Raw genomic sequence first — 27,749 nt, forward strand, 5'->3', positions numbered from 1 at the left:
TAACCTCAACTTTTAGTGACAAATAAACAGAGACCGGAGCTTGCCTGTGCAATCCCAGCCCCCAGGATGAAGAGTCATTCTCATTTCTTCACCTTCCATTGTGTATGTTTTCAACGCCAGGTTCCAGCCAGGAGAAAGGCCGAGAGCTAAACTAACAGAGAAATGTGTTTGTCTGATAGTGAAGAAACTCACCCAAGAGTCTGATTTTAATGCTCTGCTTGAAAGGATTTATCTGAGTCTCAGTCTATTTCATCCCACCAAATGCCACAGTATCTGTGCTACAAGGAAAAAAAAGGGGCTGACACCACCACCACCACCATTAGTGGGCTTGCTAATCAAGCCTTTAATTTCTTTTCAGTTATAGTTGCCTGAATTGAAACCTTATGCATCAAGCAAAAATAAAATGGTTTGTGCTCTTGCTTGGGTAAGAAAAGACGGAAAAATCTTGAATTCAATTCTATTCAAAATAATTATTTCCTTTGGCAGCTGAACCAAAAGAACCCACTAATTATTCACATGTATACTAGCAAGATTATTTTATCCATGTCCTCATCAGCACACAGATTCCTCCTACGGCAGGTATAATACTCATCATGAAAGTATCAGTCTACAAAAGATTTAGATTTCTTTGATTATTCTCTGCTGCAACATAATTTTTTTCCTTACCAGTCTAAAAAAAAAAAAAAAAAACCAACACCAAAACCACTACTGAATGAAAAACCACTTTCAAACAAAAATTCTACAAGAAAACACTCTCATAATTTCATTCTGTAATTCCTCATTTTATTCCACTGTAGCTTTCCTCTTCTTCCTTACTGTTCAATGCACAGCTGGTTGTAATGTGCTACATTAACCTAAGTCACATTTTGTGCTTCTCAAAATACATCACACAGATTTTTAATAAAATGACACGGAGTGTTTGCTCACCCGCTTCTCAGCAACCTGTCTGACAAGCTGATGAGAAGGCAAGAGCATTAGACCACTGGAAACCCACAGGGGTCCTGTGGCTCGCTATCACCTAGACCAGGACTCTGCTTCAGGAGCAGTTCACATTGTCAAGTTCCTCAGATCCAGGGCTACGGAGCTGGTTTCTCTGAATCCAGACCTTGGGGTGAAGTCAGGTGCAGAACAGCAATTCCTTTTTGTACAGAATTTTTGAATGTAAACAAACCACAACTACACAAAGATTCTGAAATTTCTCTCTCCTCTGAAATAATTATTTTCAGCTACCTCAGTCACAGTCCAGATACACCACTGGTTTACGATTTAGTCTTTCGTGATAAACAATCACAAACAGAATACTGGCAAGGCACATCTCCGTGCATTTTGTTCAAGAAAATTGAGTTGTCTGAATTAGGTACAGCAAAGTATTGATAACGTAATAAACTTTCGTATATCTTGCAAAAATAAAGCAATAGGGGATTCAAAGCCACACGTATGCAATGCCATTAAACCTCTACTACACAGCAGAGAAGCAGCATCCATTTTGTGAACAAACTCATGGGGACGCATAAGCAAGGCTTACTGTTGTTCTGCTATACACAGGTCAGGGTCCTGCTTTTTAAATATTGTTTGACAGCAACATTTTAATGAGGATTTAATTGAACCTTTATTCCACTGATCATCTTTCACATCTGGTGTTAATGTAAGCAGATTAAAGTAACACAAAGTCTTTTTATCACCAGTGATGGAATTATGAATTGATGTGCTAACTGCTACATAGAATACTTCCTAGCCTAGAAAAGTCAAGCAGCAGCTATTCAGTTTGAGATACAGAGATAATTTATCTGCAGACCTGCCATTAATATGCAGCAGAAATAAACCTGTTCCATAATAGGGGACACTGGTGGATGAACACTGACCTAAGATACCGTTACTATTCTGGGGAACGGGGGAAGGGAAGAAGCAGCAACTTCAACATGTGGAATCACTTGCCTGGAAGCTAAACATTTTAGTTTGAAACTTTTCACCTTCTTGGTTAAGGCATTAAGGACCAAAACACTATGTATGGATAAGATTATGTGAATGACTTGAATTAATAAGATGATATTTCACTTGTACTGAGTATACTTGACAAATGTTTGGCTACAGCTACTAAATGAGGTGCACGAGCTCTACTTAGTGTAAGAATCTAACTGTACTGTGTATACGCAATTTAACATTGCTATTGCTAAATACTAATTTAAAGAATTGTTCAAATCATCCTGGACCCAGAGTAAATTAAATCACACACCACCAATATTCTTTTAGTAAAGGAGTTCGCAAGTCTATATTCTTGACTGCTTAAACAGTTACAAAAGCGATATAAATTCATTGCAGTTACTTCAGTTCTTCTGCCCTACCTGAAGTTTGCAACCAAGTGACAGAACAGAAGAAACAAAGCACCTCCACATACCAGTTATCATTTCCCCTCCATGATGGCCAGATTTCAGAAATCCAAAGACTGTTTTGGATTGATAGGCACAATCCACGCAAGCCTGTACGGCCTGCTGAAGCACCACATTGACAGGACCTGGTCCAAAGTGATCTGGAAGCTGCTGAACCTTCTTCTTATCCAAGTGAGGCCCAGAATTCCCATGCTTGTTGACATAAACACACACTGAAAAAGAATAATCCATATTTACTGCCAAGGAACTAAGGGACGTTTCCAAGTCAGAAGTGAAAACCGTCTTTTTAGTTTTAATCTTGAGGAAAAAAGAACTTGAAAATGCACACATAGTTTCACAGCATGCAAACAGTGTGCTCTCTGTCTTCTATCAAAGGTTCTCCTGCCTGAATCCTAAACTCACTTCTTTCTGGTCTCTAAAGCCCTTGTCTACCCCACTAATGTAACAAAGCTGTCATAATCTGTGCTTATCTTTTATTTTGACTAATCTCTGTTCATACAGTAGTTCCAAAAAGGTAAGAATTGCTGGCAGGTACTCTAAACTGCCAAGACATGATTCTAAAAAGCTGGCCTTACCAAGTTACTGCCCTAATTTTTCTCCAGTTTGAGAAGCTGCAACAAAGACAACCCTATGATGTATACCTACCACTGATGCTCATTCTGAAGCACCCGTATAGCATTAACGTGTGCCTGTACAACGGTCCTGTATGCATGTATAATGGCTACTGAGGGTCTGCACCTTCAGAAGCCCCGAACCACTCATGTATGATTTCCACACCGCAACTTGGCCTTCTCTGCTAAACAAAATAAATGTACTCCTCTAGAAACACCATAAGGTGGCTTAAAGCTTAGCACAAAACAATCAAACGGGACTTCTGAAATGACTTTTTATAGACTATGCAAAACTGTGTTTCAAAAGGAACAGCTAGGCAGAAAAACATGGGAAAAAGCCGTAACTGAAGATTTTTTTTTTCTTTTTGGCCTTGGCCATCACATGACTAGGAATGCACCCAAGACACTATTACAGCTTAATGAAAAAATGTGCCTCTGAGGTGATTAAGCAGACAATCTAAGCATTCTGTTATACAAAAGACTGCCGTATTTTCTGAACTGTAGTATTTTTTGGGCTTACTTAAAAACATGAATTTTGAAAAATGAAATATTTCTATAAGTGTTTTAATGATCTTATGGTCTTTATGCATATCTGCTCACTCTCTGACGTCTGCAAATTGGAGGAAATCTATTTGTACACATAATCAAAGACAGAAATCAGCAAAAACAGTTTTCATGGCATCTTCAGTCTGGGCTCAATAACAACTGCCTCCTGAAACATTTATTTTCCTAGGAAACACTTACATACTTTCACCTCATCCATGACTGGGACTGAGCTGGGATTGAGAAGAGCTTGACAACTTCTATTGTAAAAACAGTTTTTAAACATAAAAAAGCACCACGGAGAAAATTATCACAATTTCTAGAGTTTTTAGAAAGTTCTGAGATTTCAGTTGACAACATACAAATTGTTTCAATACAGGGTTACAAGTTCCTCAATGAGTTAGTTCATTAACTTGCTTATTTCTCTTTTGCCAACAGTTTTCAAGATACATTTCATTATATTTCAAAACCAAGCAAACATAAGAAGGAGGAATGTATTTCCTCTGACTGCCTTTACTTGGTTTAAACAGTCTGAATTGTTTCTTTTAATGTAAGGCTAGACGGAGATTAAAATCTGCATTTTGTTATATAACAGTACAGCCTGCATGATATCAGAATATCACATGGGAATTTAGCTACATCTATTCCCATTTCATACATTAAGGAGTGGGACAGACATGAAAGAACTGTACAGTTTCCTTCTTCAGACAAGAACAAACTGCCAGGTCTAGCAGATCTATCACAAGCCCCTGTGCTCCAGCATTTCTTGCTGTAATGCAGGCATCAAAACACTAGTTCTGCAAAGTAACACTGGCACCTACAAATATCTTTAAAAAATAAGGCAGATGGATAACTTTTACAGTAATACTTTTGCAGCACATTTTCTATAAAATGACACTAGTACTTTGCTTGAAATTGAAGCCATTTCACACTAAAAAATGTCATTAACTTTTTTTTCTTTGTCTTTTACCTGTGGATATAACCGCTGCAGTTGCACCAGCCAAACTAATTCCATCTTTAAGTATCTGCGTAGTGCCACTGTCCCCCTCAGGAGAAGAAGGAGAAGAAGATGCAGCAGTCGGTTGTTCCGGCAAGACTTTTTTCTGTTTAGAGAAATAAAAGTCAAACCGTTGAATGTTTTCTAAGGAGTCTGCAAAACCTTTCTGCTATCAGTTACCATCTTACTGCATGCATGTGGCTCCTTATTATAAAAGTACTACACAGAGCAGAGAAGACAAAGTCCAGGAAAAGACGACCAGAAACCGTCCATTTGCCTTTACAGCTACTGAAGTAAGGCGCTGGAAGACAAATGACTTAGAAAGGAACCCACCTCTGTCTAAAAAGTGGGAAAAGAATGAGTTTTATATACTAATTCATGAGCCTTCTAAATCTCAGTAAGCACAGAAGAGGTGTTTTGGATTATTTTCCTGTCCATACCCTTCCAGTCATCTGGGTTTATCACAACTCTGGGCAGTTCGCTGAGCTGTGTATATCCCCATATAAAACTTGAGTCACATTTAGGTGCCAACTCCACAGTGCACCTAGATTTTCCCTCAGCTTGCTTCAAAGGGGCTGAAATTTTCAAGTAATCACTTTCAGGAACTGGTGCTTTATGCAAGACATCAAATAAACCAGTAGTTACAATCCAGCCACGTGGCTTGCCAAAACCTTTTCCTTTCCCAAACTCAACTTCTTTTCAGGTTATCATACGACAGATAACCAGAGTTTGCAGAACCAAGATTTAGAAATTGGTCAGTGTGCATTACATTCCACCTGAGTAAAGGAGAATTTTGTTGTAATTTGGTTTGGACTGGGGTTTAAAAAGAGAGACATACACAAGGCAGGCATTTCTAATGTGCTTTGACATGCTATGAAAATGCACAGAAATAAAAGAAATAACGAATTGGAGAAAAGTTCACCACCTCCCACTTCACCATTTATTCTTGTATGAGAACAGATTATGGTCTCATTCTCTCAACTACCAAAAAAATAGAAATATAAGAGACTACCCAAGATCTTGACACTGCTGAAGGCAGCAGAGACTCAGCTACTCATGTGGTAAAGATTTACTGCTAAAATTGATCTAGAGTGAAGTGATAATTCAGTCAAGTTGCTAAGCCCTCTTCCATTTAGCAGTATTCATCCTTTACACTCTCAGAAGCGGCATATTTTCCAAATAATATATTAAAAATCATGTAGACAGTAATCAAATTACACATCTTCCTAAGAGCAGTGGTGCTTAACTTCTTCACAACACCTATAAAGAACAAGTTAATTTTCTTCTGAAATTCAGGGCACTTTAAAGAAAATTTCTGTGCCCCTTACAGTTCAGAGAAGATAGGTTTGTCTGAAGAAACTACATGACAATATGGCACTAGGTGGAATCACCATGAACATAAGGAATAGACTGCCAAGGCTCGGCATTGCATTGTGAATGAGACGAGGTAGCTCAGGTCAGACACTGAACCAAGCAGTGATGCATTACTTGCCAGGAATTGCCTATGTATCTTAACACTGGGTGACAGAAAGGGCTCTCTCCATCCTTAATACAGAGAACAAAAATGCACTTGGTAAGTCTGAGCTTTTGATCTGAAGCCTGGCATTCCTGAAGGCCCCTAGGAAGCAGAGACTCGGGGGGGGGGGGGGCAGTTGTCTGTCACCATGCTGCAAAATATGGGTGGTCGAGTTGAGGGGATAGAGGAAACAGGAGAAATGTTCGCACAAAAACAAAATACAAACACTGAACTGTATGACAGAGGAACTATCTGCCCTCTGCACTAACACATAAGCACAGTTAGGCCTTCTCCTTCAGAAGCAGGCAAGAGATAGACTTGCTGTTTTGGAAATACAGCACGTTCCGCTTGCTCAGCTGAGGTTCTCCTTTCACAACCCCAAACTGCGATCCCAAAGCCATGCTGCCTCACCAGGCAGGCTCCGCTCCCGGCAGGGCTCAGGGCATTTGCTTGTCGCCGCCTGGCCCCTGCCAGCTGGGAGGGCATGCCAGCTCCCTTTGCCTGCACAGAGCTCTGCTCTCAGTCCGACACTGCACAGCCAGCTTCACCCCGACTCCCAAGAAGTCTCTTCTTGTGGGGTCGAATTCGGGGCTGTGAGCCACACTCAGACTTCCTCAAGAAATTCTGGAAGGAATTCTTTGCATTGTTATGTCAAGTGTACTTTTACAAATAATGAAAGACATGTAAAGAGATTTCTTCTTCCTTACGACAGAGTAAAAACATACAGGGCAAACTGGGGGAGACAAACAGAAAGCAAAACCCAACATGCATCTCATACTTAAGGAGAATCTTTGAAAATTTTTAAATAAAAGAGAAAAATGACTCAACAGCTCAACATTCCTAGCCGTATAATAAAAGTTAATACCTGCACGATGATAAAACACCGCAGCATAACAAAAGGGCAAGAAAAGCCAAACAACTCTACAGTATATCAGGCATAGACCAATCTCCCTAAATACACAGGTTTTGAACTACCACATAGCCAGCTTGCACTTGAAGCATAATTAGGTAACCTGAAAAGCTGGAGGGTTTTTTTGGATCATTCTTGGGGGGGGGAGGAAATAAAGCACTTCCAACTCTCTAGACACGTGCCACTTCCATTAAATTTGCGTACATTTTGTGAGGCACACAGGCTGTACGGCACTCCGTGTCACACACACCCTGTCTCTGCCATTTCCTCTCTCCACCCTTACGCCAACAGGTGTAACAGTCCAAAGAAGAGCTTGCACATAGGTATAACATCTTAGCAATTTAACTACCTACCAAAGCAGTAACAACCTTGCAAGGATTCTCAAAAGGAGGTAATTTTAAAAGTTCTGAACACAGAAGTTACTGTAGTAAAACTCTCAGGTTAGATATATCAAACTTGGATTCTGCAAAACCTACCTATTAGTTGCCTGGTCCCATAGAAGAAATCAGGAGTGTATAGAGGTACCTTGGATTCACTGCCTCAAGGAGTGTCAGCAGTGACCCCCCATTACCCACACAAATCCCCCCCAAGTACCTCACACAGACCAGACGTCAAATACAGAGCTCCAAGCAGACTCTTTCAGACACACAGCATTTAGAGCCCAGAAGCTTCTCTAAGGGTGAGATGCCTCCAACTACTCTTTCAAAGGGTACAGAAAGCCTCTCAAGTTCTTTTTCATGAGAGACAGGACAAAACTCTTACATGAAAGCGCGCATTCTGCCCTACCTGAGTATGTCTTTAAGATATGAAAGTCCTGTGTTCAATGCTCTCCTTTAACACACCCCAGACTTGTGTAGAACACTCCATCCACCATCTGAGTCTGGATGGGAGCAACTTTCTCCTCTTTAATCTGTGTCTCTGTGCACTTTTATACACCAAGCAAGAGATAAAGCTGGAGACTGCTTGCATCAGTAGCCTACCAGTTTGGATGCCTGACTGGAAGGGGCAGGCAACAGAGGAGACAGTGCTCCGCTTTCAATTTCTGGTCCCCAGAATCATTTCTTACCTTGTGGTCATCATTTCAACAAAAGTGCCTGCTTCCAGTTTTGTGCTAGAGCCTTCTGGGTAAGTTCTAATAACGTTACTTCACTAGCACTTTACACTGATGAGCACTAACACTGAAAGTGTCCCTGCTCATGGCAGGGGGGTTGGAACTAGATGATCTTTAAGGTCCCTTCCAACCCTTACCATTCTACAATTCTATGAAGGGAGAAGTCCCACATGTGCCATTACTCCATCCCTTCCCACATGTCACTAGCAATAGATCCCACAGCGATACAGACTGAAGCAGAAACCCCCCAAAACTTCAACGCTTCAACTTTTTGAAACTTGGGGGCAGGGGGGCAAAAAACAGACGAAACAATGCCCCCCACTCTCCAACTGGTACTAATGCAAAGGAGGGAGGAGCACAGGGACAGACACAACTTTTCTGGGGAAAGACAGTACAGGATTGCTATTTCTCTTTGCCAGCCTGCAGTGAGGGAGCAAGTCTCAGAAAATAGATCGTACTTCCATGGCAATTCAAATCGCCCTAAATCTGTCCTGCTGTAATCCTATCCTTCCTTGCAGCAGCCATAATGTTTGTGCTTTTTTGGGGTGGAGCAGACAAAGAAGGAAGAGGGATGGATGCTGGGTTAGTTATCTACCAGTTTAGCTCCCTGAACTAGCTCACTCCGGCATTGTTTAACCACCCATGTTGGTGTCACAGCAGTGCTGATTTGTACCTGATCAATAGCTCCAGAGGAGCTGAAGCTGGAGGCAGCTGCCAACACTCCAGGTCTGACTCAGCTTGGCAGGGAGAACGGCAGAAAGGCATCACGTCTTTTAAACCAGGGCAGAATTAGGCCCACACCTGGAGAAATGTATTGCCTGGGGAGAAGCTTCCTGCTTCATGCTGGTGTCTCTGGATTAGGGGGTATCTAAGAGATTCACTTGGCAAATCCAGCTGCATGCTTAAGATGCATAAATTGTGCAAAGCCCTCACTGTTCCTATTCCTTTGTTTCTAAAGATGAAGCAAAAAAATAAGTAAAATAAAAATTACTCAAACTATGTATATGGTTCAGTAACAAAATAACCAAGACAAGAAAGCCTAAAGGCTTCCCTGGCTCTTGTAATTTTACTGAAAATGGCTATTCCAGAATAGTATTTTTCAACCGCAACAACTCACCTATAAATAAATTAGTAATCTTGTTCTGGAATAAAATAATCCAGAGAAGTTTATACTGAAATATTCCAGAATAGCTATTCTAGACTTTGTCTTGTAATCAATTGCTGAAAACAGTAAAGCCCTGAAGGCTGAAAAGAAGACAGAAAATTAAATAATAATTTAAAAAAAAAAATCTTACTACAAAATTTTGCAATATAAGGTAAAGTAGTAGATAAGGACTAACCTTTTTTCCAGGTTTTAAACTTTTTTTCCTTGTTTTAAGATTCTCAGTATGAGAGGTGCTTTTTGTCAGGGGAATATTTTTAGGAGACCTGCCCTTCTTGGGAACTGCAGACTGTCCAGGGGGTTTGCCCCGACCTGGCTTCCTGCCCCGCTGCGCTGGTACTGGAGCAGATTTCTGTGGAGACTGCATTGAACGCCGGGTCACTTTGGAAGGGGAAGATTGGATTTTTGCACTGCTCTTTGTAATGGAAACTGAGGAAAAACAAAAACAAAAGGGGAGGGGAGGAAAACCTCAAAATGAATGATGGAAAGCAACTTTTCTAACAAAGGCTTTAAAAAAATGTAGTGCACAATTTATATTGTAAAATAAATACACTTGGATATTTTGAACTTAAGTGGTTGGCATGAAACTACATAACCTCAATAAAGCCTAAGAGAGAACTTTCTATACCCATTATTTTAGAGGGACTTTCCCAAGAGAAAAAAACATTCAAATAAAAACAAAAAATAATTAATCCACTCACCTTATCAATGCTTCACATAATTTTCATTTATGATAAGATATTTGTAACGTGGCATTCATCAAGAAGGCCTTCAAAATATTTCACAAAATATAGAGCCCATAATACATCCGTTCTCCTCTAAAAGCAGTTTCCACGATTACAAGACATACCAACTACTTCTAGGAAGTTACAAACCAGTTTTAAGCAGTGAAGAAAATCATCCCACTGAAGAGGAGAAACAGATGACAGGCAAGGTATCATTAATTAGCATTTGTCTGAGATGCCAGCCAAGAAAGTTAAGTTCACATAACTATACCCAGATTTTTCTACCTAGAGTCATCCAGACTTAAAATTTTATTTGGAGGAAGGACTTCCAAAAATCAAACAAAGTATCACTTTTATTCATTCTTAACACTGAACTGATTTGCTGTTGAATCTCCCAACCCAATGAAAAACTGATCCAATACCTATACGATGCGACTATATTATAATCTGATGTAAAGCTGCACGATGTAATCAAATTTCATTGAACTTCCTAGTTAGCAACCTTTCTCACCCAACTCACTCTTCTCTGAAGTAATAATGATTTTATTTGAATAACTCCCTTCACAATGGACTGATAAAAACACCAGAAGGATGCCAAACAGAATGTATTGATAAGGACATTCCCTCAATGCACCATGCTACAGCAGCACCTACGGCCAACAAAAAGCAATTACCAAGTCCAAAAGACCAACAAATATTCTATTTTGTTGGCCTGATTGCTGACAGACAGATGCAGAAGCTGTGAAAGAGGTATGCAGAAGGTGAAAACGGGAAATTTTTGTGACATCAAACCACCCTTGTTGCGAGAGGTGTGGGAAAGGAACAAAACAACAAAAGGTCTATTTGAAATCATTTGTAGCCTTTACACTAAAATCAGATGGCTTTCTAGTACCACACTGCCTCTGCTACTGCCTCTTTTGCATCTCACTGATGATGAAACTTCATGATTCACCCTAACCTTAAACACTATGAACTTAACGGGACACGACTTAGCAGTATGGCAGGTCAGGGTTCAAGCAGGCTTTGACTGAGTCAGTCACCAGCGCCTGATCCAAAGCACTACTGCAGCCTGAAAGTGGAGCATAGGGGGCTGCTAGCAGTTACTTTCCTGGATTTTTGTGAATTTGGGTTACTCACTCTCCTCAAATTTTAGTATGTTGAGGTTTTCTGGTAAGCATATAAAACACAAAATAAAACTCAAAGATACATTTGAAATGACATCTTGAGAAAAGGACACACTTAAAGATTGAGTAACAGTTTTAATGTCTAGCTCTGAGTGATATTCACCTTAACAGTCCAGCACCTAGCTTTACAACGGTTACTTTAACTCTGAATTTTTATTCAGGAGTTAACTGTTAATAAGTATTTGCAATAGAAAATGTCACAATAAAATGAAATACACGTCACAAGCAGAATTCTTAGAAAATGCAAGTACTTCTGACACACATTTTTAAATCTGTAGGAGCATTTACATACATTGCTATTTGTCTGATTCAGTCACTAATCTAATATTCCTAAATGGCAGGTCAGAATAAATCTCTTCCTTACAGCTCATTGCAATCCTAATACATCAAATACAGACATGATACCCCTAGGTATCTGAGAAGGACTGCCTTCTGGATGTGCCAAGTGATCACCTTCTTTTTATTTATGTATGCCAAAACTTCTTCTCATATGCAATGACAGCTTAAAGTAAGATGAACAGAATTTAAACCAAATGCTAGCATAGCACTACTTCTGTGTCTCTGAATTGCTGAATGACAACTCGCACTAATCTGTACGCCTGGAAAGTAGCACAATATCAACTGCACGCTGTATGATACAGTACTACGTATTGCGTCCTGTACCACGCTTACAGCAATGTAAAATGCAGCTATTTTTATTTACTTGTGCCACACAGCTATGCATTTAATAAAACCATCATGGACTTGTAAAGAAATGTTGGTTCACAAATTCTTTGGGCCTCTGCCTGTGCTGAAATCTAACAAATGCATTTCTATTCTCGCACAGTAAAGGCAGAGCTAAGATTAAATACACAGCTACCTGCAACATCAACAGCTTCTAGGAGCACAGGTACAAGTTGTGGGACACTGGGCAACCCCTACTCCCTTCCAGAAGGACATTTACCAGACAAAGAGGAACAAAGCAAACAGCTCCAACCACTTCAGGCTGCCCTCTTGAAATACACACATCACATATCCTTATCTCAGCATCATCCTACCTGCACGCGCCAGAGGACCAAATATTAGCAGCATTAACCATTAAGGGGGGGGTCAGGTCCCATTTGGTGTTTTTCCTTCTGCCTAGGGCTGAAGCTGCTTTCTGCAATAGGCAGGACTGCAACAAAGCCCATGCTGCCCGGGCAGCCTCCCGGAGATAGCAGCAAATGAGGAGGCCGCTATTTGCATTTGTTGATTTAAGAGAGGATGGGGGGAGCGCAAGGGAGTGGGAGAGCGCTAAAGCAATTCCCATATTGTCTGCAGGCTGTATTGACAGTGATCATCAGTCACCTGCTCGTACTTCCCTCACCCCGGCCTTCAGAGGGAGACCAAAGGTTACGCTGGGTCACAGGATCTGGAGGGAAATGAAAAGACATGCAAAATCGAGCTGCCAACCCACCGCATCTGTAGCCAGAGTTATCCCCACCAGGCCACATGTTCCAAAACTAAGACGTTTTAATAGTCTCATGAGAACTTGTTAAAATATAACGATGAAGAGAATAGAGAGGAAAAATGCCAAGCTCTGTTTGCAATTACTGCCGTATTTAGCTGGGATATTTACAACCAAAAAAGCAGAGTCGCCTTTTCAGGATGCTGCTTTGCATCACAAAGCCCTTCTCATTTGCACAAACAAAATCCAGCATTTCTGTGTGTTGCTCTTCTACACAAGTACCGCTGCCCCAGTCTCCGGAATGGGATGCGTCTGCGTGGCAGTCTATCCCAAGTCTCTTATTCATATCCAAAAACTGTAGCGGCGTCCTCAACAGCTGAAGAGCAGAGATCATGCTACAAAAAACACACTTTACCATAGTAATATCAGCAACTAAACAGCATTTTCAGAGCTCACAAAGCTCTAGTTGCACTGTCATGTCAGTGAGGGCTATAGCTGACTACCTTCATGCAACACACAAGCAACTTTCATACTTTCAATTACTGCTCACTCGAAACATTCTCACTTTTTTTCTCCAAACCTTTCCATGAGAATCCCAACACCTATAAACTTTGTATCCAATGCATGTAAGAGAAAACCCAAACCCACGATCTTGGAACTTGCAGCCTACAGTTGCAGTGCCACAACTCAGTCGTCCTTCGCACAAGCAGACCCACTGGAGTCAACTGAGCTCATATGCATGAGAAGCATACGAAAAATAAGACTTTAGATGAAGACCAAATGCCGCTTGTTGAAGCAGACAAACTGCCCAGACACAGGCAGGACTGCAAAACTTGACCCCATGATGTTATCCTCAAGATCTCTTGCCAGAGTAAGTCAGATATTTAAGATAACTGTGAAATCTGAAGCTACTGAAACCTCCAGTGTTTGGGAAGGGGATGCGACAGATGACAGCTCAGCAGCCTGAATTCTCATGCAATTCTAATTAGTAAAATTCCCTCAGATAATCCACAGTGACGATTCCACTCTATGTTTTCATGGAAAGCCAGGGAAAAATAGGTTCAGATTTGTAACATTTAAACATTAGAAATCTGCAATTCAGTTAGTGTCACAGAGCAGCAATTACAAGATAAGACTTTAAAAAGCTGAAGTAAAATTACACGAAGCAAGGTAGGGACCCATTTTGCCGTACATTCTGTGAACACAGCATTGCTACCTCAGTTGAAGGTGCCAATTAGGACAGTAAAAACAGTAATTCAGTGTTTAAACCAGCATTTCTTTCAAGACAGAAATGATTCTATTTATACTGCGGTATTGTTCCTATGCCCCCACTGAGACGCAAGCCGAAGGCTCTTCTGAGAATATAAAAACCTAGCCTTTCTCTCATCTACGGATAAAAAAATCAGGCAAAGAGATTTAGCAACTTATCCTAAATCCATGTGAGCATTCCACAGCGGAAGTAATGGAAACATACCTCCTGAGCTCTAGCCCGGGATTTTAACTATAAAATTAACCTTCTATTAATACAGTAAATTATTATCATGATAGTTTTGACAACTGGGAAAGGAGGTGGAAAAGATTAGCAATTTTTCAAAACAGCTTACTGCCAAGGATTGTAAAAATTTATGTCTTTGTGTCTCAATTGAACAAGAGAGCCATACAAAAGTGTAAGTATCTGTAATACATGCCACCTCTTTCTATCTGTCTTTGGATTACTTCTGGTTAAGAGGTAGCTGCGAGATACTAATTGGTAAGTTGCTATGATACAACATCAGTTGTAAGTCATAGTTTTGCAATCTAAAAAGCAACACTGCACTTGGAAACTTTAACATCCACCTCGGCAAGACATGGACATCCTGGCTTGCAGTTGTCTTCTTTCTAGATTTTAGTTCCTGCTACCAGGAGAAGAAGGGAGAAGAAGGCTGAAGTCTCTTGCTATCTTCTGTGAAAAATCCTAGCCTTCCTTTCACAGCCCTGAAAGGTGAAACAGAGGGCTCCAAGCAACGTAAGACAAAATGGGAGGAAAAGAAAGCATTTCTTTCCCAGTGCCTTCCCCAGGCAGCACTGTAGCACCTTTGCTCCCTCACCCCCACCCCCAGTCTCCCACATTTTCAAGAGCTAGGCCAGCCAGCACCTACAGAACAGACCTGTGAAAATACTAATTAAGCTCCACCAAACTCCACTGCTAACCAAACTAACACACATCACTTCCAACGAAAAACTTTTAATAGCCCAGCTAGGAGCGGAGAGTACAAGCAAAAGAAAGGCAGATTCCTGGAAAGATCTCTCCAGTTCATCTCCAGAAACCAAGAACTGTCAAAAAAACAGCTTCTAGTCTCACCCTTCGACAAAGCATTGCCACTGGAACCACACTAGCAAAAAAACCCCACCCCAAAACCCAACTGTATTTTGTTGATGAGAAGGAAGAGAACAAGTAAATACCCAATAAATAATCAAAGCATCACAAATTGGGGTTATCTGAAGACAGTTTAGGTGTGCTGATGATAAATCTGTCCATAAACCTGGCAAAGCCCTGCTCGACACATCAGGTAAGAGTTTTAACATCCTGATTCTTCACCCCCGTCATTACTGATTCTGCCCAGTTTTTGCCATTATTTTTCCCCAAATAGCACCTCCAGGATGAAAGGTAGGCCCAAAATGAAACAATCAAATGCAACAAGCTTCAGGGGAAGAAAAAAGAAATGCAGAGCATGGTTAGTGCAACGCCACAATTTGTTTTGTCTCAATATCTGAATGACAGCACTGATATTTCTAATACACTTTTTAATCCACTCAATCCCATCCACTAGTTGGGCAACACAACCACTGTTGACATCAGTATCCACAAGACCTGAACAAGAGCAAATAAAAAAATCATTTTCCATGTAACACTCAAAACCACATCTGTTGGAGTACTTCCAATTTAAAAGAAAATCACAACTACCATATAAATAAACGTGGTAAAATGGTGAGGAAGCCTGACTTACAGTAAGGTCACAGCTTTTGGAAAGGCAAAACCTTTATTTGTTCTTAAGTGATTACTGCCCTGTAGCAGCACCACCCAGGCCTTGCTGCAAGATGCCAAGAAGTATTAATACCAAATTTAAAAAACTTAACATGTGAGTGAATGTGGCAAATCAGATTTTAGCCTGAAGCACTGAGGAGTTTTTCATGTACAATTCTGAAGACAGCATAAATCTGCTTACTGTATGTGCCTGATTGAACTACTGTGACCCGCTTGTGAAAAGAAGCTGGCTGCACTTAGAGAAAAGTGAAACCTCCAGCAGTATGAAATTGTACCATTTCAATATTTGTTTCTCTCTTTAATGAAACTTAAGAATTACCATGCTTATCTGATTTTTTTTTGGCTACTTTGAACAACACAGAGTCTTTTCACAGATCTAACTGTAGCTCCGTCTGAAGTTTCAATGCTCCTGTTTCATCTGCAAACATTATAGAGAAGTACTTAATTTTATATTGATGTTTCACATCTGTTTACAACTCAGCTGAAAATACAGTACAGCTATTTCGACATAATTTCATAATCAATAGCAGGAAAGTGCATCTCCAGTAGCTAGCTTGGAAAAATCTGCACAAAGTAAGCATTGCGAACATGTCTGAAAACTAAATAAAACCAAACTAAGAAATCGTAAACCAGACAAATAGACACTTTTTAATCTCCACTTGAGCCTGCACTATTCTTACTGCTGCAGACATCTTTTGAAGGAGACGTTTAACATCACAGGCTGATCAACGTAATGAAAGACGATTGCTCTCACTGACAATAAATGCACTGAATTGGGAGAAAAGCAATGAGGTGACACACGATGTGGAAGGGGAGGAGACAGAGAAGAAGGAAGGCAGGCAGGAAGTAAGGAAGGAAGGGGACAGCGTATCACTGTTTTTATTTGGATTACTACATCACCCTCCTTTGGTCACCCAAGTTCTCTCCTGTAGCAAGCAGAGAGCAGCTGCTCCTTCATGACTTCTTGTATCATCTTTATCCGTCAAAGATCCAGCTTCATTGGACTGTGGGGATCAGGGATATATAGAAGCTGATCCCTCTCCAGATGCTATTCACATCTAAATGGTACTACTTTATACCGAAATGTATCTTTGCAGGTGAAACTACTTATTTCCCACATGACTTGTCCTCAGTTGTTCTTTTGTCTTCTCTCTTTTATGTAAAAGGTTTTGCTTCTATTATAAATACAAAGGTGGGTTGCCTAAGTAACTGCCATTTACATGTAATGACTAAACAATAAAATGAATTTATATTGAAACACCAAATCGAAACTGCTTTGACAATCTCCAGTCATCTGCCACCTACTTTAATCATAAGCCTCAGATACAACTAGCCACAGTGCAATACAAGAATATTCTCAGGCATAGTAACAGCTCTCTATTATCCAACTGAGTAAAATAAAAGTTACAATCTATGGTGGTTAAATAGAAAAGCATAATATGTTTGGCCTAGAAAAAGAGTTACTAGGAAAACATTCAAAAGATACCAAACTTTAAAAGACTTTTTAAAGCATATCAAAAGCAGAATTTTATCAACGCAACCTGATCAAATTTCAGAATAAGCAACCACAGAAGATAATACTATAGCAGCAAGACTGAATGTATTTTCGCATTCATAGTCACGCCAAGGAAGCTCATCACATCCGTTCCCATATCAGAACCCCTCTTCAAAGCGATTTGAAACAAGTTCCCTGACATGAAGTATCTGCAGGAGAGGTCAGGAAATAAGAGACAAAACAAACAGTAGGGAGTTGGCAGGACGTACAGCACTTAAGAGTTTCAAGGAAATGAAAAGATGAAATGTCCAACCTACTGACACTGCTGTGCAAGTTTGTCCTTAAAACTGCCTCAAGTTCGGAGACTTACAAGTGGTTAATGTCATGCCACCACTCTAGCCAGCAAGGTATGGACAGGGCACCCGATGTTTGTACTGGCCAAGTTGCTAAAAACTCTTGTATAGAACAGAGGAGGTGAACCCAAACATATATACGATGTGTTGGGGGAGAACCAATCATAGCTTTTGTAGACAAAAGTCTCATCTCACAAATATATTACTAATTTTTCTTTTTAAGGAGTCAATAAGCAGGCACACAATGGAAAGTCCATTGATGTAGTCTGTGGATTTGCACTTGCCTTAGCTGGCAATGGATATGAGGGAAGATCCTCATGATCCTGCTAAAGAATTTCTTGGGAAACATCAAACAGTGGCCAGGAAAAAACAGGCATGCTTTCACAGTTGAGAGAGGACTCTAGAGACACCCTAACGAGATTTCTGCTTGGGCTTGCACCATTCGATTCATATACGATCTAGGACAAAAGTAAAGCATGAGATGGCAACCACTGTTGAACAATTATTTAAGTCAGTAAAGATGTACAAAAAGATCTTATAAAGCTAAGCAGTTGCTCAGCAGAGAAAGTAACAGATGAATTTCAATGTCAAGCAATTGATGAACTATTAGCTGATGTATACAAACATGACCTTAGAATTAAAATAAACATTTCTATGACAGTATTAGTTTATTTCTTTCTCAGTAGTAGTCCAAAAATCCCAAATATCAATTCATTGCAAAACCAATGCAAGTTACAGAAGATAAGGCTGTAAAGACTAAATATACCATGTAATCTGTTCTGAATAAATTCACTCATACGTAAGACCCCTGTGTTGAAATTGTTCTTAGAAACTTCCCATGACAGAGGTCCTACATTCTCTCTGGGCATCCTAAATGGCTAAGACAGTAAACTGCTGAAATAAAATCTTCCCTAACTTTCATATAGTCTCCCTTACCGAATTTCATCTCTTTCAGAGGGCTAAATTAGACCCTAAAAATATAAGTCTCACAGCAGGAAATTGTTGTCCTAGGTATAAATGAAATTTAAAGCATCTTTCACTGCTTCCATACTGAGATTGCAGGATGTTAGTTTTGCTTGGTCACTAAGGGCTGGGTGGTTTTGGTTTTTTTTTTTCTAGTCCTTTAACTAGTGATTTAACATATTTAAGTGCTTTCAGAAAAAGTAGTTACAAAAATCAAGAATCCCATTCTACTCACTTTAAAATCTAAACCACACTCAATTATTTTCACTTTCTAATGCTGTAATTCAAGGCAGAAATACTAAACTAACCTGCAGGAAAAAAGTCCAGGCCCGAATAATACTGTAATATCTCAAGCGAATCCCTGCAATATAGTATCTGTCATACTTTCTTACTTAACAGGAGTAGTCAATGCTAATGTGACTTAATGAAGAATCCTGACAACATTACCATATTTCTGAAATTAAATGACTTGATTACATTCTCCTTGAAGCTATTATTTACATCTTAATAAAGGACTATCATTACAGTTCTTCAATGGCTTGAAAGCGATCAAATAACAGTGAAAAACATAACCTGAGAGCAAAAAATACTTCATCTAGCTATGTAAATTTGACAAGTGCATATAACATGCACAAACAGGACATAAACAAGCACATGAAGCAAAATTTTAAGAGCAAATTATTTATGCTCAGAACTGGGGAAAGGAGGCGCACATGTAATTTTAAATAAAACTGCAGTTAACTCTGGGTGTACTTTTACAATTAAAAATAACAAAACCCCCCGTCTGCACCTCCCCATCCCCCATTTCTATCATGTGTCCAAAATACTCAGTTTTGACTACAAGTCTGTAAGAACTTTGATTTATTAATTCCTAAAGTGTTACTGGTTTTCATAACAAAGCAATAGAATCCATAAAAATACCTGGCTAGGTATTTCAAGCCTTCAGCAGATTTGAATTTTGTATGTTTTATTACCTGAACAACTGGAATACATAATCAACTTTACTAATTGTTAAACAACCCTTTGATCTCTATGAAGCGCTGATCAGGCAAGAAAAATTCTGTACATACTATCTCAGAATATTGCTGTTTTTCCAGCACTGAAGCTGGAGTAGACTAAACACTTTAATAATACTTCTTTCCAGAAGATGCAATTGGACTCAGCAATCTAAACTGTCACAAAAATATCTTTTAAAAATCTTACGCCACTTGTTTACACAGCCCCTCTTGTATAGAGCCATTTTACTTCACCACAGTTAACGTAATTAACCTACCACAGTAACACATCTCATTCATGGGTTCTCAAGACAAGGTCAACCTTCTGAAGAAGCTGAGAAAGACGCTTTACAAATTGGGAGCATAGAAACATTAAGGCTGTAGTCAGCTTGGTACCTATTAGACAACTTCTGATCAAACACAGATCGTCCTTACCCGACTTCTCCCTGTCTTCTCGCTGCTGGTTTGTACTGCCAGATCACCCTGGATCTCCCAATACAGCTACACACATGGTTGCTCCCTTACTGAGATCCACCAAAGCAGACTAAACTAGATGAAAGGTACTATAACCACTGGCAGCAACTGCAGACAGTAATCACTGACAGGGAGGTGAGGGCAAGGATGCAGAGGTACCCTTAACTAATTTCACTTAGATTTTCCATTTCGTTCTTTACCTGCTGGCAAAAGATTGAAAAAAACAGTGAGGATGGAGAGGGCAGGAAACATGACCAGTTTCTTGCCGTCTTGCTTCCGTTCCTTTGGTACTTTCAGTGAGAGTTCTGTGATACCAGTCTACTCAATCCTTACTAACCTAACACCAGCTGTGAAAACGCTCACCATGAGAATAAATTATTCTAGTCAACAATATTAAAGTAATTAATTAAAATAGAGATCCCCTCTGTAAGAACTTCTCTTTCTGTCAAATTTGAGGGGAGTGAGGATAGAAGAGCCCAAACAGTTTGACAGAAAAGCCTTACACTACAAAATCCTGACACGAGGTCTCCAGGGTAGCAGAGAAATTACATTCAGGGATCTCCCTCTTTATTCCACTTCCTTTCTTTCTAAGATAGATAGCTGTACATTATATAGCACAGCGGCTATTGATTAAAGGGACTCTATAACCCTATGTACAAACATCCTCAAAGGTACAAAGATAATAAAGTATTCAGAATAGGCAGCTTCAAGACAATTTTGTGAGTATGAAAGAAGAAACACTAAATACATGGTTCACTAGTATCATTAAACAGGAGCATTTATCTATCAACCAGATTTGCTGTTTGTATTAAGTCCAAGATTCTTCACAAGCACACAAAAATTAAACATTCTCAAAAGCCCTCCTAACAGTACTAAATAAAACACGTTCCCAGAGTTACTATGAACAGACAAAAAATGTTTCCCAGAAACTATCCTATTAAACTACATAAAGAAAATTTAACAACATTTCATCCTCATCAGCTACACACAAATGAACTCTTCAGTTTTATCTGCATACAGCCAGCTGGTTTTTAAAATTCTGCTGTAATTGAGGGGGAAAATAATTATGCAATATTATTAGTCATCTTACCATTGTTCCCTGGTGGTTGTAATGCATCTCCTGTCAAGCTACACCATCCAACTGGGAAAATATCTCGAGAATCACATCTGCACCAATAGTCAAACGCTCCTCTCCAGCCATCAAATGTAACAAAAACTTCGTCTCCTTTAACATCTCCAATGGTTGCTGGGCAAATCAAGTATGGGTTCTTTCTATCTATAGCTTCAAGTTTCATCCCAACTTTAAAGCAGTTTGGCACAGGTTTTGGTGGTTCCTACAAAAGTAAGAGCAGTAGAATATTTGTATTTCTGTGCCCTCTTACAAAAAAAAAAAAACCACTGAAAAACCGATTTTTCTTCAGCATTCTTTCTTCTTATACTCACTACTCTTAAAAAAATTGTAGTAGACATTTACTTACTCATCTTTCAAATTTGCTTTTGCTTTTCTGTATTATAAAAAAAAAAATCATCTACATTCTGTTCCCACAAACACAGCTGAGATAATTAGCAAAATTCTCCATGACAGAAAGACCTTGCTAAAAGTGTTTACATAAGCAATTGGTTGCACCCAATACATTATGTCTGGGCAGCAAGGCAGCGAAGACACTAAAATGAAATTATTACATGCTAATAAAGAAGAGGAGATTTGCAGGGAAGGGATATTTCTGACGACTGATAACTGTCTGGTAAAAGCTTCACCTCCCAGTTAATCCATGAAAAATTCATTAGCATAGGACATTATTTATAGGCCTTTGTTAATTCAGCTGGCCTTAGACCAATTCCAAGTGGACAAAAGAAAAACAAAAATCAAGTCAGTCAATGGGACCAGCGTAAGTGTATCCCCACAGCAGGAGCTGTGACCTGATAGAACCTGAAATACCACCTCAGCCTCAGGAACCTCATTATCCAAAAGCCATTTCAGATGTGCTGGCAGACTAGCACAGGGAAGCATGGCCCATCATACCTCAGGAAATGCATACAACTTTATATAAAAAAATCTATATAATTATATACATTTAACATGCAAGAAATGTGATTGCAGGTCTGAACCAAACTGATCTACTGACATACTTGTAAATGCCACTCTTAGTATTAAAAATGAAGTCATTCAATGTGACAGCAGAGTTTTACCACCCCAACAAAAAATTGAACCAACAAGTCATTTTAATATTGCTGTTGGTTTTATATTATTTTTCATGTTTCACAGTAACTTACTCAAGAGTCACGTTTAAAAAACCAAACAGCTTTTTCTATTATTTGCAACTACTTTCTCACTACATTCTAAATTATGAGTATGTGCCCAATGAAAACACGTAACAAAACCTTTCCAAGCACTACTGTAGTCCACGGGCTCTTATTCCCTGCTAAAACGTTTTTTATTCCTGTTCACAATCACATGAACATTGTGCTGTTAAGAGATGTGAGATGCATCATATCTCAAATCCATGAGACACAAAAAAATGAGCTAACACAATTTTTCTAAATAACACACCATACTTCAAAGTCTCAACTCAGGAAAAGAGGTGCCCATCCAATGCACTAGAAGCAGATCACTTCCTGCCTAGCTTTGTAGCTTGCCAATCCAGTTCAAAGTCATTTTAAATAATAGTCTTGCCTTCCCATGCTGCAGACAACAGGATAGTATCTTAGCATCCTCATTAAAAAGTGTAACCATGGACCAATGGATAAAAAGTTGTTTACTAGCGGTCCCTTTCTTCTTACCTTCTTAAAAAATGCTGCGGGTGCCATTTCAGCTCCATTGAGAGTTCTTAAGAGAAACATTGGCCAAGAAGACGCATTCATCTGGAATCCTAAGTAACAAATACGTTATTTGTATATAATAGCCCTACTTTCAGTTTATAAAATCAAATGCGAGGAGAAGGATACAAAGTCTGCTTTACTAATGCCTCATTCCCTCTATTTTGGACTTGGCCAAAATAAAAGTAGCCAAGCAAGAACAGACAGGGTCACTGTCGGTGCAGAAAGCTGTGCAATGCCTTTCCATTCTGAGCGACAGGCTCACAGAATCACTCTTCATAATTTGTGATTTTCGAGATAAACGTCTAGGACTTAATGACATTCTAGTACAGAACATCAGGTTGTCCCAGTGAAACTTCCCCAACACAAGCACCTTGCTTACTTTTCAGGGCTACTTTTTGCTCTTACTCCAAAACAACAGCCTCTACTCCAGTTTCTCTCAGTTATCGAGGAGCTACCTCAAGACCACAGACAAAAAAAAAAGAAAAAAAAAATTCGGTATCTTCTCCCTCCCCCAGCAAAATAACTAACTAAACAGATAAATAGCCTTAAACACCAAAGAACACATAACAGGGAAGAACAAAAATGTAATCAATCTAATAAATGCATGTATTATATTGGAAAACATAAACTGGAAGATGCTCCTACTTTAATATTCTTCATTAACAAGTGAATAAAAAGTGCAAACAATAATCAAATTTGTTTAGACGAACTACATTATTCAAGCAGAACAACAGTTTGGCTGAAAACATTCTAATTCCAGATAATTTTCCCTCAGAATCAACTACCTGCCAGTTAAAAAAAAAAACCAAACCAAAAATCCCTTTTACTTTCTGTGCTTTCTAAATGGATGTTTCAAAGTAACAAGTAAGATAACAGGCATAGTGGAATTTTTTCTGCATTTTTTGCAGTTATATGCCTGGCACAGTTCTACAGAAAAACAGACATAACAGAGCAAATTGGAAATTTTTCCACAAAGCAAATAGTACCAGAATCTGCCAGGAACTGATGAGCTCCCTCATAACCGAGCCTCAACAGTTCTCTTGAAAAAAAATGTAACTAGAAACGTGGAACATATTTGCCATTCTTGATCAGTTAAATCATGAAATTGGATTACATGGTATAATCGTTCTTTAACTTGTAGCTTTAAGCTATCTTGAGTCGAATAAACAGTTTTCAAGTTGGAACCACCTATGCAAAACCAAATGAAAACAAAGTTCATGTCTGAGAAATGGTGTCATAACTTGAGGACTGCTGAGCTGATTATCAGTGCTGGTTTGATACCAGAGTCTTTGCACAACCTAAACACATGCGGTTATTGAAACATAGTATCTCTAACCAGCCAGCCCAGAAAAGACATTTATGTGAGACAGAGGAATGAAAACTAAACAACAGTTTCAGTTAACTTCATTTGGCCTTTAAGTCGGCGAGATAAAACCAGAGAAAATGTTATCCTCAACGTAATTTACTGAGAATACTAAGCTTTCAACAACAAAGCAGCTCAGGTACGAAAAACAGAGGCTGGAACAGGAACCCTCTGCTACATTAACCACTTTCTCAAAACCCTTATGTAACATGCATAATTAAACCTATGTAAAAATTAGGTAGGAGGGACTATTTTAGCTTGTTATTATGCAAGAAGCAGAACACTAATATCCAGAAGGTTCCCTACTAGTCAGGAAAAAAACCACAAAAAAAGCCCCAAAAACAAGTTGCTTAAGTGTCTAACAGGAGGTAATTATACACCCAATTAGTTCCCAGCTTTGCCCAGGAACAGGATGCTGTAACTCTGCCAAAAAGGCTTTTTCAAAAATGTATCCAGGTATGCCAGAATGTTTGATTGCTGGAATTTAGCCTATCTCTAGAAAAATCTCGGACAGGAGGGACAAACTAATGGCACTCACATTCTTTTCCAAATAACCAGCAACTGTTCGGAGCGCAGGTAAACTTACATGCCTGCGTGCAGGGAAACAGCTGCTTGTTAGGTGCTGCACTACCAGAAGCCGGGCCGAATAGCAGTAAGAAACAGTATCCAGAGAGAAGGCATCAACCTTTCTACCAACAATCATGGAAACTTTTTCTTCTTAATGGATCAACTGCCCCCATTATACATAACTAGAGTCGTTTTATTCATCAGGCTGGTTTAGAAACACGTTTAAAAAAGCAGTATGCTCCTGAACTGGAGCCATGTATTTAACACTGTACATATGTGTAGCTGAAGGAATGGGTATACTCTTCCCTATTACAACCCTCTTTCATACTGATATCACTGCATTCATTCTACAAGTTATATCAAAAACTTCAGAGAAGTTAAACGGGGTAACTTTTCCCCAGGTGTCAAGAATTTCCAGTGCTTTTATTCAAACCCTCTATGCATCCACAGGAAAGAACAACAAAAGCCCTTCTGGGCTCAGACTGTATCTGTCTATCCCAAATAATACGCTTCCAGACTGGCACCCTGGTTGCCTTGCTTTTCTTGTGTTTCTAAAGCAACGCAACAGCACAGAAATCCACCCCTATAATCTATGTGGTGTCTTAATGGTTATGTCACATGCTGCTGTTATCTGTTTGTCTCTCTACAAACAAATCAAGTTTCATACTGTAGTGAAACGATACTTTTCACTTCACCTTTCAAACCGAAGATATTCTAAGTTGTTAACAAGCTGAGCTGATAAGTTATTTGAGAGGCTACTAAGAGAAAGGGTACCTCTCTTCGCTGCACCTCTGTCTTCTGTGTTAATGATGACACCAGTTCAGAAGTAGGTTTATAATCATAAGATGGGAAACCATCAGTAACCAATTTCTGCTTACAGTTCATTTCTTATATTAAAAACATTATTTCTTGCATCTTTTAAAAATTATAGAAGATAACAGGGGAGGGGTGTTGCTGTTGTGGGTTGACTTTTTTTTTGGGGGGGGGGGGGTTAAGATAACTGTCGGTCATTATTTTTCCTTCTTTTTAAAAGCAAAGCTATTTTCAGACCAATGTGCAAAATGTGTTTCTTAAAAGATTTCCATACCTAGAAGTTTAAGCTATAACAAATATGGTACAAGAATGCAGATTTAAATATACAGGTTAATCACAGCAAAGATAACCACACATATCATCCCCAGCAGCTAGTCAAAGTCACCTCTGTGTGACTATTCATCACACAGCAAGGAATTCCTTTGTACAGTTTCTATTTAATAAACTTCCTCAATAAGACTAAGCCCAAGCACTATTTCTCAGTTTGAGGAGACACTTAACGTCGCCCTTATTGCTCAGGGAAGGCAAAAGAAATTTTGCATACTACTGCCAAGCCCAGGAAAGCTACATCTCGTTCATCAGTATTCTTCATGCTCACAAACTACTCATGACAAACTGATCAGACACCCCCCAACATGCGTCAATTTGAGGAGATGAAAACCGCATGCAATATAAGCTTGCGGTCTGCGAAAGCTCTTGGAGTGCTATTTTTCCTGCCTCAGAGCAGAATGCTGCAACACCATCGTTAACCCACCCTGTGCTGCCTTTCCCTAACCACAACCAGTTTGCCCAGTGCCCGAGGGAACATTCGGGCTGCCCAGAACCCACACAGCCCCTGCAGCCCAGCCGAGCACTGCACCGGTCGGTGAACAGCCAGCACCTTCCAGTGGGCTGCTCTGGCTCACTGCAGAGGGGAAAGGCAAGTCTGCCTTCCCCAGTGCTCAGCTCCGACCGAGATCTACTAAAAGGGACATGCACAGCGTCAAGCAAGAAAGCATTGCACCCAGACACACTCGTAAGACAGGGTGTGTATGAGGGAACGCTGCTAGAATGGGCACGCCACAGTGTATCTCATCATTAAGAAAGCTGCCAGACACTCCATTTTAATCTTAAGGGACTGTTTTAAAAAACTAACAGAACTCAAAGGAATTATTCTCCTCATTCTTATGTCACAAGAATTCAAAAAGCAGAAAAAGCCACAATTCACTTAGCCTGAGTTAGTTTGCTTACTTCTTTTTCAATTACATAACGGTTTAGTGAACTGTTAGTACCACCGAAGTTGCCAAGACAAAAAGGTGCAATCGACTTCATGCAAGCAATGCTCCACACGCTTTAGTTCAGAAGCTTTGTTTCTTACCAAGTGGAGGCTGGAGCATGCCCCCTTTCTTTTCACAGGTCCCAATGGGCTGTATGTCCGAGGAATCCACAAGTCTCCAAAAATCATTTTTGTTGTCACTTCCATCCAGCCGCAACCTTAGCCTGGCACCAGTAATTCCAATGACTGTAGCTATACAAACCGAGGTAACATTGCGAGGATCACGGGCTTCCAGTTTCATACCAACTTTGAAATCGTTCGTAGGTGGGATTCTAGACTACAATAAAAGGTAGAAGACTTTTTCTTATTGTTGTTAGCATTGCTAATTTTACCAGCCAGTTCAATATACAGCTTTCATTCATCCAAACATATCATACAACTAGTAAATATAAAGAAGCCTTTGAACTTTGAGCATTTAGCAGAGTGAGTAAAAGGAGGCTGGATAACCTCCCAACAGCTACCATTTCAGATACTTGATGTTTCTACTGGGTAAACATGGCTGCTTTTTAAAAAGACAAGCACTGCTAAGAGAGGTAACAAGGCAATCAGGCTGAAAATATGGACATAAAGATGGGGAAGAAGCAATTAATACTTGAAGTGAAGGGAAAACAAGGACATGAGGAAACATGACATTCACTTACAAAAAAACCCCCACAAGATTTATTTGCTTTCAAATTCAAGAAATATTTTTTCTCATTATAATAATGTCTTGGAAATTCAAATAAAATTTGGACCCTACTGCAATAGGCACTACAAGAGCTCAAGGCAAGAAAGAGTTTCTGCATTAAAAAAAGCTTACAATACAACGAAAGAAGACAGAAAAAGGAATCAGTGTTAACTGCGTTTTACAGAAAGAAAACAGACAGTCCTAAAGTCACATAAAACTTCTGTGCTAAGGCAGGAATTGCAGCTTGTGGTTACTCATAGAGAACTGAATACATTCATACACATACAATGAAATGCCAATTTAATTAGCAGACCTCAGATTTTTCGA

The 27,749-nt window shown here is 39.5% G+C and overlaps 1 protein-coding gene across 1 annotated transcript in view; it reads right to left on the reverse strand.

The window, feature by feature from the left end:
• The window catches only part of SCML2 (Scm polycomb group protein like 2), a 72,682-nt gene that overhangs the window by 13,950 nt on the left and 30,983 nt on the right, over window positions 1–27,749 (reverse strand). Inside the window, exons 4-9 of the mRNA XM_075429035.1 lie at window positions 26,798–27,032; window positions 22,659–22,747; window positions 20,968–21,211; window positions 9,416–9,666; window positions 4,512–4,644; window positions 2,396–2,599 (exon numbers count right to left, since the gene is read on the reverse strand). Of these exons, the coding sequence (XP_075285150.1) occupies window positions 2,396–2,599; window positions 4,512–4,644; window positions 9,416–9,666; window positions 20,968–21,211; window positions 22,659–22,747; window positions 26,798–27,032 (1,156 nt within the window). The remainder of the gene's footprint in view (window positions 1–2,395; window positions 2,600–4,511; window positions 4,645–9,415; window positions 9,667–20,967; window positions 21,212–22,658; window positions 22,748–26,797; window positions 27,033–27,749) is intronic.

This window comes from Opisthocomus hoazin, chromosome 1 (assembly GCF_030867145.1).
Source record: "Opisthocomus hoazin isolate bOpiHoa1 chromosome 1, bOpiHoa1.hap1, whole genome shotgun sequence".
Taxonomy (NCBI): domain Eukaryota; kingdom Metazoa; phylum Chordata; class Aves; order Opisthocomiformes; family Opisthocomidae; genus Opisthocomus; species Opisthocomus hoazin.